General features: G+C 43.1%; 1 protein-coding gene across 2 annotated transcripts in view; it reads right to left on the reverse strand.

Annotated features, from left to right (window-relative positions):
- MTA3 (metastasis associated 1 family member 3) overlaps positions 1–11,997 on the reverse strand; it is a 161,638-nt gene extending 149,641 nt beyond the window's left edge. For both annotated transcript variants that reach the window (XR_006386011.1, XM_044261670.1), the window contains exons 1-3: positions 11,948–11,997; positions 10,248–10,315; positions 1,523–1,616 (exon numbers count right to left, since the gene is read on the reverse strand). Coding sequence is in view for 1 of the 2 variants with exons in the window: in XM_044261670.1 (XP_044117605.1) it covers positions 1,523–1,616; positions 10,248–10,315; positions 11,948–11,975 (190 nt within the window). In the remaining variant the exon portion in view is untranslated. The remainder of the gene's footprint in view (positions 1–1,522; positions 1,617–10,247; positions 10,316–11,947) is intronic.
- Positions 11,998–13,653: the final 1,656 nt, after the last annotated feature.

Genomic DNA, 13,653 nt, shown 5'->3' on the forward strand with positions numbered 1-13,653 from the left:
TAAAAAAAGAAAACACTATGAACTATGGCAGGAAATACAGTAGGAATTTAACATATGAAACAACCAATCTGCCTGATCAAACCAGTGATCCAGTGGAGAAGTGATTATCAAACAGACACAGAACAAACCTGCGCACATGATAGCCTCCCTTACCAAAACCTTCAAAAGCTTTAGGATCTACAAGACCAGAGCATTACAAATCAGTGTCAAACTGAAAAAGACACATACATATGGTCCTAGTCTCATATATTTTGTAGCATGAAAATGGCTTCAAAATAAACTACTCATATTCCACATATTTCTTCTTTCTTAAAATTTAAATCACTTTTTTTTTTCTTTATGATTCGGTTTGTCATTTTAAAACTCAAAGGGGTAGGAGCGCCTGGGTGGCTCAGTGGGTTGAGCCGCTGCCTTCAGCTCAGGTCTTGATCTCAGGGGCCTGGGATCAAGTCCCACATTGGGCTCTCTGCACCGCAAGGAGCCTGCTTCCTCCTCTCTCTCTCTGCCTGCCTCTCTGACCACTTGTAATCTCTCTCTGTCAAATAAATAAATAAAATCTTTAAAAAAACAAAAAAAACCTCAAAGGGGTAGAGCGCCTGCTGGCTCAGTCAGCAGAGTATGTGACTCTTGATCTCAGGGTTGTGAGTTCAAGCCCCATGTTGGGTACAGAGATTTTTTTCTTTTTAAGATTTTATTTATTTATTTGACAGACAGAGATCACAAGTAGGCAGAGAAGCAGGTGGGGGTAGGGGGGAGCAGGCTTCCCACCAAGCAGAGAGCCCAACATAGGGCTTGATCCCAGGACCCTGAGATCATGACACGAACAGAGGCTTAACCCACTGAACCACCCAGGTGCCCCGGGTGCAGAGATTTCTTAAAAATAAAATCTTTTAAGAGATAAGTAAAATGAAAAACAAATTTTAAAATTAAAAAATGACAAAAGGAGCTAAAATATGTCAAAGCTATTGAATGGGGGGGAAAACATAAAATAAAGGTTAATGTACAAACAAGGGTTCAGAGTTGCTATCTACAGGAATTCACCATATCTAAATATCACTTTGCACTTCTTTTCCTGGCAAACCTTTTTCTCATACATACTTAATTCTATATACCTAAAATAAATAATTTTTAAAATGTAACTATTACCCAGTTGCTTTAGAAGGTGAAAAATGTCCTCCAAAATACCAATAAAGTACAAATGTCCTCATATTTAAATCTTTTCAAAACCACCACTGAAAATTGCAGATGGCAAAACACTACCCTGATTGTCTGTGGAAGCCTACTTGCAAAGAGTTCTATTTCAATGTATTGACTAATATACATGTGATGCAACCTAAGAAAATACATACTAAAAACTGAGCACCACCCAAAAAATTACTCCCATCTAAACTAAGAGGAAGACAAATGGGAAAGCAAAAAGCTACATGTGATACAAAAAGTATTTTTTTTCCTATCATAGAAAACAAAAACCTTAGAACATTTTTTAATTTTCCAAAAAAAATTAAAGAGACAATTAACTTACTAGCATGCTTGTCTGCAAGCATTATAAGCGTGTTCGAAATATCTCGTCGTCTATAAAAGCACACTACTTTTGCTTCCACGTTGCCAGTTGCAGTCTAAGAAATAAGAAAAATAAAAGTTATGTGTACTGAATAGTAGACTCAAGTAGTTTATAAAACAAAACTAAATACAATACAATTATAAGAATACTTTCTTTATAGTGTGCCAACCCCAACTGCAGGATAATCAGAGAGCTAAAAAATTTAAATAAGGATAAGCAGCATTTGCAAAGGTTCCAAGTGAAACCGAAATGTCAAACATACAATAACTTACTGGCATTAATTAAACTAAAGTGATCAGATCGCTTTAATGAACCAGAGAATGAAATCTGATTAGCCTTGAGAAACTAGTACCCCAAATTTTAAAAGCCACAATGTAACTCATTCAAGACAGTTAAACATATCTCCTCCAAACCCACTCCCAGAAGCATAGGCTAAGAGTAAAATCACGCAGCCTTCCTAAACATGATGGTGAAGCTCTGTGAATGCAGGGAGCCATCGCCCAGAATGGAACAGACGACTCAGAAAAGCATTCTCCAGCCCAGGTACCTCTATGAATCCGTAATAGTCAATATTCTCAGTCTCTTTATCTTCACATGTGAAAGTATTAAAAACTTTGAGTTATGAACACTGAAGCTCTTATTTATTTTCGACTACCGTCTAGAATAGAACCAATATTCAGTTAGGTTGTAATTTACTGCAGCTGGGGCCCAGGCTCCTACTCTCCTATTCCTTATGAATTCTGAGAACTTTCAAGGTCAATCATTCATTACGAAGTTCCTTGTAGAAACACGGAGATTACAGTCAAATTCCAGTTTTCTTAAAAATTTTGAGAACAAATTTTCAGAATTTCTCTGGACTTACGGATATATTCAGACATAAAGAAATAAGAATATACATATGCTGCAGTAAATGTGTCGATTTTATGAAGTTCAGTAGCAGTATTTTAGAATGAGAAATAGTCATGGAGAAATACTGTCCCTTTGAATTGAAATCATATTAAATCCTAACCAAAGTGCTTCTATACTTCACAATATTGTGATCAAATACATCCTCCAGAAGTAATGATCCAGCAATCTAATAAATGAACAGGCCAGTATTTCTTGTAAATAAAATCTATCAAATGACTATGATTACAAGCTCTTTATCAGTTCTGGTTTTTTATTTTTTTTTAAAGATTTTATTTATTTATTTGACAGAGAGAAATCACAAGCAGGCAGAGAGAGAGAGAGAGAGAGGAGGAAGCAGGCTCCCTGCTGAGCAGAGAGCCCGATGTGGGACTCGATCCCAGGACCCTGAGATCATGACCTGAGCCGAAGGCAGCGGCTTAACCCACTGAGCCACCCAGGCGCCCTTATCAGTTCTGTTTTAAGACAAAAGCATGTTCAAAACAAAAAGCAAGCATTTAAAGGCATATTTTTCCTACCTCTCTAGTGAGTTCCTCCACTAGGAATACGCTACAAAACTAATTAAATTCTTATTTAAACCTGCTTGAGGTAGAGGGGCATAGTTCAAAATAAACAGTCTCTTCTAAACGATGCACACACTTAGCTATTAGGTATTTTATAACTACAGTATTCCTCTTTCCCTCTACAAACACACACACACACACACACATCCTTTTAAGCATGCCTCAAAAGTTAAGCTACTCGAACTGTAGTCCAAGGCCCAGTCTACAACTCCTGCTGCATAATGAAATGAGAATAGAGACTGAGAATGTGTGTTAGAGCATTTGGTAAAATTTAACCTACTGAACCTAATAATGAAAAATGAAGACTTGTTGGGTGCCTGGGTGGCTCACTGGGTTAAGCCTCTGCCTGCTTGTGTTCTCTCTGTCAAATAAATAGATAAAACCTTTAAAAAAGAAAAAAAAAAAAGAAAGAAAAAGAAGACTTGTGAACTTAATTTTTCTATTTTTTTTTTTAATTTTACTTTATAAAAGCAGTTTGAGATAGTGAATCTTCTTAAAAATCTTTCAGCACAAATAGTTTGCCATGTACCGCTCTAAAGACCTAGGTTAGGAGCTCCTGGCTGGCTCAGTTGGTAGAGCATGCAACTCTTGATCTCAGAGTTGTGAGTTTAAGCCCCACACTGGATGGAGAGATTACTTGAAACCTTAAAAGGGGTGCCTGAAGGGTGCCTGGGTGGCTCAGTGGGTTAAAGCCTCTGCCTTCGGCTCAGGTCATGGTCCCAGGGTCCTGGGATCGTGCCGCACATCGGGCTCTCTGCTCAGTAGGGAGCCTGGTACCCCTCTCTCTCTGCCTGCCTCTCTGCCTACTTGTGATTTCTGTCAAATAAATAAAATCTTAAAATTTAAAAAAAGGTTAAAAAATTATTTAAAAGGGGGGGGTGCCTGAGTGGGGCAGTTGGTTAAGCAGTTGGTTGGAGATGGAGCCCTAGTGTCCAGCTCCACATTCAGCAGAGGATCTGCTGGAGATTCTCTTTTCCTCTCCCTTTGCCCCTCCCCACCATTCATGGGGCATGGGAGCTCTCTCTCTCTCTCTCTCAAATAAATAAATAAATCCTTAAAAAACATAAAAAAGATGAAGCCAAAACGACAGCAATTTCTTTGCCGTGTTCTTTTCTCCATTTAGGTTGCAGCCTCTTAAATCCCTATTCTGTCAAGCACATTTACTAAAATATCCTCTATCGAAAAGGGGCTTTTCTTAAGCTCTAAAATCATTTATTTATTTATTAAAGATTTTATTTATTTATTGGACAGAGAGAGAGCACAAGTAGGCAGAGAGGCAGGCAGAGAGAGAGGGGAAAGCAGTCTCCCTGCTGAGCAGAGAGCCAGATGCAGAGCTCAATCTCAGGACCCTGGGATCATGACCTGAGCCAAAGGCAGAGACTTTAACCCACTGAGCCACCCAGGCGCCCCTAAAATCATTTTAGTCAACCTTACACTCATGTCTGTTTCTATCCCAACTTAGGAAACACTATTAAAACAAAAACAAAACAAGAAACCCACTACACATACACTTTATATTTCGGAAAGTGCGTGGTTTGCCTAAAGTAAAGAACAAGGGAAAAGTGACTTTCCTTTCCTGATTTCTGTCCTTATCCCCAAGAGATCCCAAGTGGTAGGAGGTGTCTTACCTTGGGTTTCATGAGGGAATCTCCTGAAATTATGTGCAAATTCCTATATATGCAAATGCAGATGGAGGTAGAAGGCATCATCAAACACTCAAAGAAATTAGTGACTCCCCCCTCCCAACCAAAATGACAGAAGGCACGAAACGGTAAAATGAATCTCAGAACAAGTCACATGGCCAATAAAATGTACAGACTATGAAGGTACACACAAGTTTTACAAAATACTCATCAAAAACAAAACAAAAATAGCAAGTAACATGCTAATTTTTTCACGAGCTTAACTTCTAAAACTTCCTGAAACTATACTGTTACTACGAGCCCAAAGCTTTCTCTCACATGCATGCAGGCACAATCTTTACAAGAACACCCAACCTCAACAGTAACTAAATAAAATTAACCAAAAGTTGTTTTCATAATTTTAATCTTATATTCCTCCTCCAACAGATCACCTTCATAATATCTGAGTACAAATTAGGAGAGAGGAAAAAAGGGAATACAAGATAATCAATGTTGAACTGTGCTCATCAACTGATATTTACTTTTGCACCTAAAAGTTTCCAAAACTTTTAGGGAAAAAAAACTGAGACAAAAAATCTATTACCGGGGACATCTGGCTGACTCAGTTGGTGAAGGGTGCAACTCTTGATCTTGAGGTTATGCATCTGAGCCCCGTGTTGGGTATAGAGATTACTTAAAAATAGTATCTTTTTAAAAAAGTTATTACTGTAATTTTAAAAAATGAAATATTGTAGTCCAGCTTTCAAACTGAACAAGTAACATTACAAATAGGATTTTTTGCTACAGAATCCAGGGGCACCTGGGTGGCTCAGAGGGTTAAGCCTCTGCCTTCAGCTCAGGTCATGATCTCAGAGTCCTGGGATCGAGCCCCTCATCAGGCTCTCTGCTCAGCAGGGGGCCTGCTTACCCCTCTCTCTCTCTGCCTGCCTCTGCCTACTTGTGATCTCTGTCTGTCAAAAACATAAATAAAATCTTAAAAAAAAAAAAACAACCAGAATCCATTCTGTAAAAGGGAATTTTGGGGCCACCTTGGTGGCCCAGTTGGTTGAGCATCTGCCTTTAGCTCAGGTCATGATCCCAGGCCCCTGGGATGGAGCCATTGAGCCCTGATCTCCAAGTTAGGCTCCCTGCTCAGTGGGGAACCTGCTTCTACCTCTCCCTCTGCTTGCTGCTCCCCCTGCTTATGCTCTATCAAATGAATAAACAAAATCTTAAAAAAAAAAAAATGAATTGTCTATAAGAATGGTGACTGACAGCTTATCCTAGGAATTTTGTTATAAAAACACATTCTATCCAGAAGATAATTAACAGGGGCCACCTGGCTCCTGGCTGGCTCAGTCAGCAGGATATTTGGTTTTTGATCTCAGGGTCCTGAGTTGAAGCCCCACTTTGGGTGTAGAGATTTCCAAAAATAGATATTTAATAAAATAGGTTAAAGTCCTTTTTTTTTTTTTTTTTTAATTTTTTTGATTTAAGTAATCTCTACACCCAATGCAGGGCTCAAACTCATGACTCCAAGATCAAGAGTCACATGCTCTACCAAATGACCCAGCCAGGAGCCTCTAGGTTAATGTCTTTTCCTATCCTAGCTTGATTAGAATATATCAAGTGTAATTAAATTCATTATTTGGATTTCCCATCATGTTAACTTTTCCCACTTTGCCAACTTAACCTCTGATCCTCTCAGGGCCTTTATCTGGAAGACTAATGTGGCCTCTCTTCCATGGCTACCTCCTTCTTATTCTTTAGGCCTCAAATTCAATGTCCCTGAAATCCTTTCCTTTTCTATCCAAAAGAAGGGACCTCTGCTAAGTCAATGCTCTTATTTATGTCCTTCTTAAAAGTTAACATCAGGATGCCTGGGTGGCACAGTCTATTGAGCTTCTGACTCTCTGTTTTGGTTCAGTTCATGAGATCAAGCACCAAGTCAAGTTCCCTCCTCAGCACAGCATCTGCTTGAGGTTCTCTCTACCTCTCCCTTTGCCTCTCCCCCTACTCATATTTTCTCTCTCAAGTAAATACATAAATCTTAAAAAAAAAAAAAATCATTTTTGCTATTTTCTTTATGCCTATTAATTTGCCTTTTTCATGTACCCACTCCCCCATGAGAATGGAGACTCTGTGTGGGCAGAAAACATGTCTGTATTGTTCACTGTTATATATCTGAGCCTAGTCTAGTGCCTGGTACATAACAGGTACTCAATAAATATTTGTTTAATGAATTATTTAAAATGAGATATCCTTTCCACATTATTTCAGAAATAAAGGCCCTATTGGACGCCTGCGTGGCTCGGTCAGTTGAGTAACTGCCTTCGGGTCCTAGGATCAAGTCCTGCATTGGGCTCTTTGCTTAGTCTGGAGCCTGCTTCTCCCTTTGCCTCTGCCTGCTGCTCCCCTTGCTTGTACTATCTCTTTCTCTCTCTACCTGACAAATTAATAAGTAAAACATTTTTTTAAAAAAAGAAAGTCCGGGGCGCCTGGGTGGCTCAGCGGGTTAAGCCACTGCCTTCGGCTCAGGTCATGATCTCAGGGTCCTGGGATTGAGTCCCGCATCGGGCTCTCTGCTCAGCAGGGAGCCTGTTTCCCTCTCTCTCTCTGCCTGCCTCTCCATCTACTTGTGATTTCTCTCTGTCAAATAAATAAATAAAATCTTTAAAAAAAAAAAAAAAAAAAGAAAGTCCCGGGCACCCAGGTGGCTCAGTGGGTTAAGCCGCAGCCTTCGGCTCAGGTCATGATCTCAGGGTCCTGGGATTGAGTCCCGCATTGGGCTCTCTGCTCAGCAGGGAACCTGTTTCCCTCTCTCTCTCTGCCTGCCTCTCCATCTACTTGTGATTTCTCTCTGTCAAATAAATAAATAAAATCTTTAAAAAAAAAAAAAGAAAGAAAGAAAGTCCCGGGCACCCGGGTGGCTCAGTGGGTTAAGCCGCAGCCTTCAGCTCAGGTCATGATCTCAGGGTCCTGGGATCAAGTCCCGCATCAGGCGCTCTGCTCGGCGGGGAGCCTGCTTCCTCCTCTTTCTCTCTCTGCCTGCCTCTATGCCTACTTGTGATCTCTGTCAAATAAATAAATAAAATCTTTAAAAAAAAAAAAAAAAAAAGAAAGTCCCTATGTATGGGATGCCTGGGTGGCTCAGTCGGTTAAGTGTCTGTCTTTGGCTCAGGTCATGATGCTAGTCCCAGGATGGAGCCCCACATCAAGCTCCCTGCTCAGCAGGGAGTCAGCTTCTCCCTCTGCCCCTCCCCCAGCTCGTGTTCTCTTTCTTGCTTAGTCTCTTGCTTCCAAATAAATAAATATTTTTTTAAATGGCCCTATGTAAATATTTAGTATTTAGCCAATCTGACTTATTTACCAATAATCCATTCATTCAAACTGCTACCATCTGAAAGTACAGTCTACTCTCTCATAATTCAGTCCTCCCCAGCCTGCATAAAACCATTAATATATTAAGGACTCTCTGCTGAAAGCAGACAGCCAGTGAGAAGGTGAGGATGGAGAGTGTGGGATACTTCTGGAGTGAAGAGTAATATAATGATAAAGGAGTGTGAAATGAGCCAGGTTCAAGCCAGGTGTGCAACCCAGTCACTTAACCACTGTGTCCTTCACAACAACTCCAGGATGCATCTATCCTAAAGGTTTAAGGTTATTCTGAGGCAAAAAAAAAAAAAAAAAAAAAGTAAAAATATGAATCCCCAGATCATATGCTTCCAGAACACCATGATCTGATGTTTGCAAATTTAGCACAGCTGCAATTTTCCTTCTACTTGTGGGATTATTTGGCTAATGCTTGTCTCCACTACCAGACCTATTTTTGTTCACCCTTGAATTCCTAAAAGCACATATCTAAAAATGCCTGGCAGGTAGCAGGTCCTCAGAAATATCTGTAAAATGAATGAATCAAAATACTTTGTAAACGGTAAAGCTACATGCAAGCATTAACGTCAGACATTTGAGAAATTCATTAATTCAACAAATATTTACTGAATGCCTTAACTATGTGCCAGTCACTTATTCTAAGGCACTTGGGATGCATTAGTGAACAGAAAAGATCACCTCACACAGAGCTTACATTCTAGACTAGGAAAATGGGCAATGAAAATAAACACAATAATGAAGTATACTGGAAGGTGATAAATGATATGGAGAAAAGAGTAAGGCAGAGCAAGACACAGGGGATTAGAAACAACTTGGTGGCCCTAAGGTATATGCATGTGAAAACAGCCAAGAGTCTACTGTGCTTAGAGCTAAATGAGCAAGGCAGAGAACAGTAAGAATGGAGATCAGGGGGATAGGGAGCAGGCAGAGAATATATCTCATAGGCCAACATTTTTCTTTGTATCCTAATTAATTCTCTAAATAAACTAATAAACAGTTTCAAGTTGCTATACTCTTATACATCAGTAACATAAAACAGAAGATCAGAATAATGCTCCAACATTTCCCACCCACAGACTGATCTAATCCTAAAGCCATTCTCTTCATTTGCTGGTGGTGGTCTCAAATACAACAGAATTTTTATAAATGCAAGGTCCATGGGGATCTCTCCAGAAGCAAATCAAGATCTCAGGGTTCATCGCATGGCTCTGCCAGCAAAGCATCTGGCTTTGGCTCGGGTCATGATCCCAGGGTCCTGGGACAGAGCCCCACATCAGGCTCCCTGCTCAGTGGGGAGCCTCCTTCTCCCTCTCCCTGCCACTCCCTCTGCTTATACATACACACACAATACTCTCTCTCTCTCTCTTTTTCGTCAAATAAATAAATAAAATCTTAAAAAAACAAACAAAACTCAGCATTCATAAACCAGAAATGCCCTAAATCAGACTTTGCTTCCTGGGACTCAGAATTGGCCCAATCTCTACATGGTACTTTGGGGGAAATGTATAGCTAGACAGTCCCCAACATTTTAACACTAGGAATTCTCTAAAGCTATAAAAATAACCTTCAAAGTTGGTTGGGAGGAAACCAGAGCACCATTAGTAATCCATGGTTCATACTGTTTATGACTTTTCATATGCCCCCATTATAAAAGCTCACCTATTGCAAAGTCACAATTCTTCTGATGTCCTAGACACAAGCAATCAAAAACAAACCTTAATATAAAAGTTTTATTTACTTAAGGCCTAAAGTAGGAAGCTACTTTACATTGTACCAAAACTGTATTCTTATTAGTCAGTCTAATCCAAAATTTTATAAATTCCCTTTAATACTTTATTTCCTAGATTTCTCCTTCTAAAGCTAGAAGAGAAAAATAATAATCCACCAAAAAGGGAGAAAAACAATTATGACTTTAAATGTAAAAAAGGGATTGAGTTACAGGAGTGCCCTGCCTTGAGAAGCTCTCAGCAATCAGAGGAAATCTGCAGATGTTAAATACTTCGTAACATTTAATATCATAGGTAATTATACAAAGCAAAAGAATATTCAGAATTCTGCATGACTGTCTACTCTGCAATCGCTACTTTCAAAGAGTCTAGGAATGAAAGTAAAATCACCCCTTATGCCCTTTACCTAATTACCCTTCAATGGAAAACAATTATTTTTTAATATTAAAATCCTGAACATTCAGTGTATAGATACCTTGTTGAGTTCTTCTATCCTTCTGATTAGATACGGGTTACTGGAGGAATTCTCAAAGTAGACATAATCTGTAATTAAAGGAAGTAAAGAGCTTAATCTTTTCAACAGAAAGTTCACATTTGTCAATCTATGACTTTCTATATTAGGCAATGCACATTCAAAATGAAGCGCGTAATTCATTCCCGGGGAAAAGCAATACAACTTTAATATATTTTCTCATATGCCTACTATTTTCCTGGCATTTTCATTTCAATTAATGTGTTATCAAGTTCTCCTAGTATTTCGAGTCACACATCACTTCTTTACTAATAAACAAAAAGACTCTTCTCATCACCGGGTAGTCAGGGCTGACTAAACATGTCTTTCATGCTATAACTGCTTCCACATCTTTTCCCTCCAATCCAATTTACCCTGGAGTATGCTTCTCACATGAAACTATTGACCTAAGACAAATTCAGAGCATCTTGAAAAGCTTAGCAGCCCAAAGTACATTTCAATCACCAACTTAAAAAAAAAAAATCAGGTGAGCAGAGTAGGTGAGAGGAAACACATTGACAAACTTTCCCACAGCTCTATTTGGGATGATTGAGGGGGTGGGGGCATGAAAGGGGGTTCCCTTTCTTAAAGAGCTCTCTGGAGATGATACCGGGATTTTGTTAGGCTCTTTACCAAATTTAATCCAGATCCATTTAGGGTCCTGTTATTAAAAAAATCACTGCAGGCTTTCAATTAAAAAAGATAAAAATTGTCAAGTGTGGCTTTTCCTCTCATGTAATAGGCTCCCTGGAAACTTCCCACTGTGTGTTTATTTGAAAGGCTGGGCTGCATTGTTATTGTCTATCTTAGTGGCTCTTTCCAGTCTCTCTTCTGCAAACTGGCCTCATTTGTCCAGGCCATTCCCACCACCATCCATCAGGAGCTCAGCTAATGAGCAGAGAAGAGCAAGTCTCACACACAAACACGCCACTTATCTGAATTATTATTTTACCAAGAAAGAGGGAGGAGGGCGTCGTGAGTAGGGAGAAAGTTTGTTTGACCTTATTTCTCTCTTCTGCAGAAGGTTGGGAAGGAGGCAGTCACCAGAGCAAACGTCCAGGCAGAGCTCAACTCCCCACCTCTGGCTGCAGTGCCCCGGCCCCACTAAGCCCCATCTTGGGGGGCTGGGCAAGAAACGGGAGGGGTAGTGAGGAAGGAGAGGTGCAGGGCCCTGTCCCCGCAAACAGGCCTGTCCAGCTGTGCCCCCGGCTCTGCCCCCATCTCCCCCACCCCACACTCCCACTTCAGGGGAGGAGTAGAGCCAGGGGGATGTTCCCCGCTCCCCTCCAACCCCCCACTGCCTGAAAGCCACGCGGGGAAAGACCACCCTATTAGGGGGCTCGACGGCCGATACCCAATGGGGGCGTCCTGGAAGGGGGCGTCTGAGAATTCACACCCCCCAAGTAAAGGCCTGGCCCTAGAAAACTGAGCAGGGGTGGGAGCGGAGGGGGAGGGTGGGCGCCGGCCCCCGGAGGGCCACGGTCGGGGGAGGGGCGGGTGGCGGGGGTGGGGAGCCCCGGCCCCCTCTGCGGGCCCCGGCGCCCCTCGCCCCTGCTCCCTGGGCCCGGGCGCCCGCAGCTCCCGGCGGTTAAGGTGAACTCGCCCGGATCCCCTACTCCCGGAGCCCGCTCCCAGACGGGCCGGGTCGGGCCGAGCCTTCCTACCTCCGACCCGGTACATGTTGGCCGCCATGTCCGCCCGCCCGCCCGCGGAGCCCGAGCCGAGCCCCGCCCGCCGCCGCCGCCGCCGCCGCCGCCGCCTCAGCCTCAGCCTCGGCCGCCGCCGCCGCCGCCGCCTCGCCACGGGGGGAGGGGAGGGAGGGACCGAGGGGAGGGGGAAGTGAAGGGGAGGGGACGCCGCGGGGTGGGGGTAGGTTCCCGCCCCCAGCGACGGGCCAGCACGGCCGTGAGGGCCGGGCCGGGGGAGGTCGCTGCGGGGCCAGCGGGGACCTGGGGAGGGCGGCGGTTTGGGGGCCCTCGCTGGAAGTGGAGGACCCTAGGGCAAGGGTCGTAGCCGAAGCGGAGGCCTGTATTGGCGAACGCAGACCAGGAGCTGTTGGATAATTGGGGTGGGGGCAGGGGCTCAGACTCTCCCTAGCCCATACCGCCCCCGCGAGTGTACCCTGTCACCTGGCGACCCCTAGACAGGTCTTCCTCCCTGCTCTGTCCCTGGGGAGCCCTTGTATGCGAGACCTCGGAGCACGTGGGTGCCTGCCTGGGGCAAACACTTGGAAACAAATAAGTGCACGCAGCAGAGCACCTTCATCACGGTGATGTTAATGCGGAGGGCCTGGACCTGCAGGAGGACCCGGACCTGCAGGAGGACCCCAGGTGCTACCAGCTTCACCAGGGAGAGACCCTGCTGGGACGAGTCTAGAAAAACTGAGCCCCTCCCAAGTTCACCCCAACTGCATTGACAGATCTATCAGCGTTCACCCCAAAACTGGGCTGAACAGAACACACTCCTGCACACACTGAGGCCTTGCCTCTAGAGGCCTATATACCGTGCTGCCCCGCCAGGACAACCGGCCCTTTTTGCCAATAGGAGAGCAAGGCCCTACCTGTTTACCATTACCGACCCCGCCCCGGCCCCCCCACCCCACACACAAAGGGGCAGATAGTTGCAGTCGCCTTGCTGTTGATGGACTGCTAATTAGTTATGTGCCTAAAGCTTTTAAATCATTATTTTCCCATGCTAATTCTCTAAGCATTCCCTGTGTTCTCAGCCTCCATTCCCTCACAGAAGCAAACAAAAAACCAAACTGAGTTGAATCTTAGCTGGCAATCCCCCAAATGAACGCAAACAACTTTTTTAAAAAGCCAACCCAGGGCGCCTGGGTGGCTCAGTCAGTTGAGTATCTGACTCTTGATTTTGGCTCAGGTTATGACCTCAGGGGCTGGGATCCAGTGGGCTCCATGCTCAGTGGAAAGCCTGTTTGGGATTCTCTCCTCCCTACCCCTACCCTCCCCTGCTGCCCCCACCCCCATGCTCTCCTGTGGCTACTCTCTTACTTTCAAATAAGTCTTTTTAAAAGTTTTGTTTTAAATTAAAAAAAATAAAAAGCCAATCCATTCCAAAATACTCCCAGACGTTGTTGTACAATCCTGGAAAAGATGATCCCTCACTGTTGTGGGCTGGGTTTGGAGTTGCTGGTGATTTACAGTAGCTACATGTTGGTGACTCTGGGTGTGGGGTCTGTGCAGGGATGGGCAATGTCCCTAGAAAAGAAGATTGTGTTTTGTTTGTATGGCAATGGCATTTGTGATGGTCCATTATCACAAATTATTAAAGTGACAATTTTCTACATAGTTTAGGCAAAGTAAAAAATAAAGTAAGTCACCTTTGCCTGAATTACCTGGATGATTTGTGT

This window comes from Neovison vison, chromosome 8 (genome assembly GCF_020171115.1).
Source record: "Neovison vison isolate M4711 chromosome 8, ASM_NN_V1, whole genome shotgun sequence".
Taxonomy (NCBI): Eukaryota; Metazoa; Chordata; class Mammalia; order Carnivora; family Mustelidae; genus Neogale; species Neogale vison.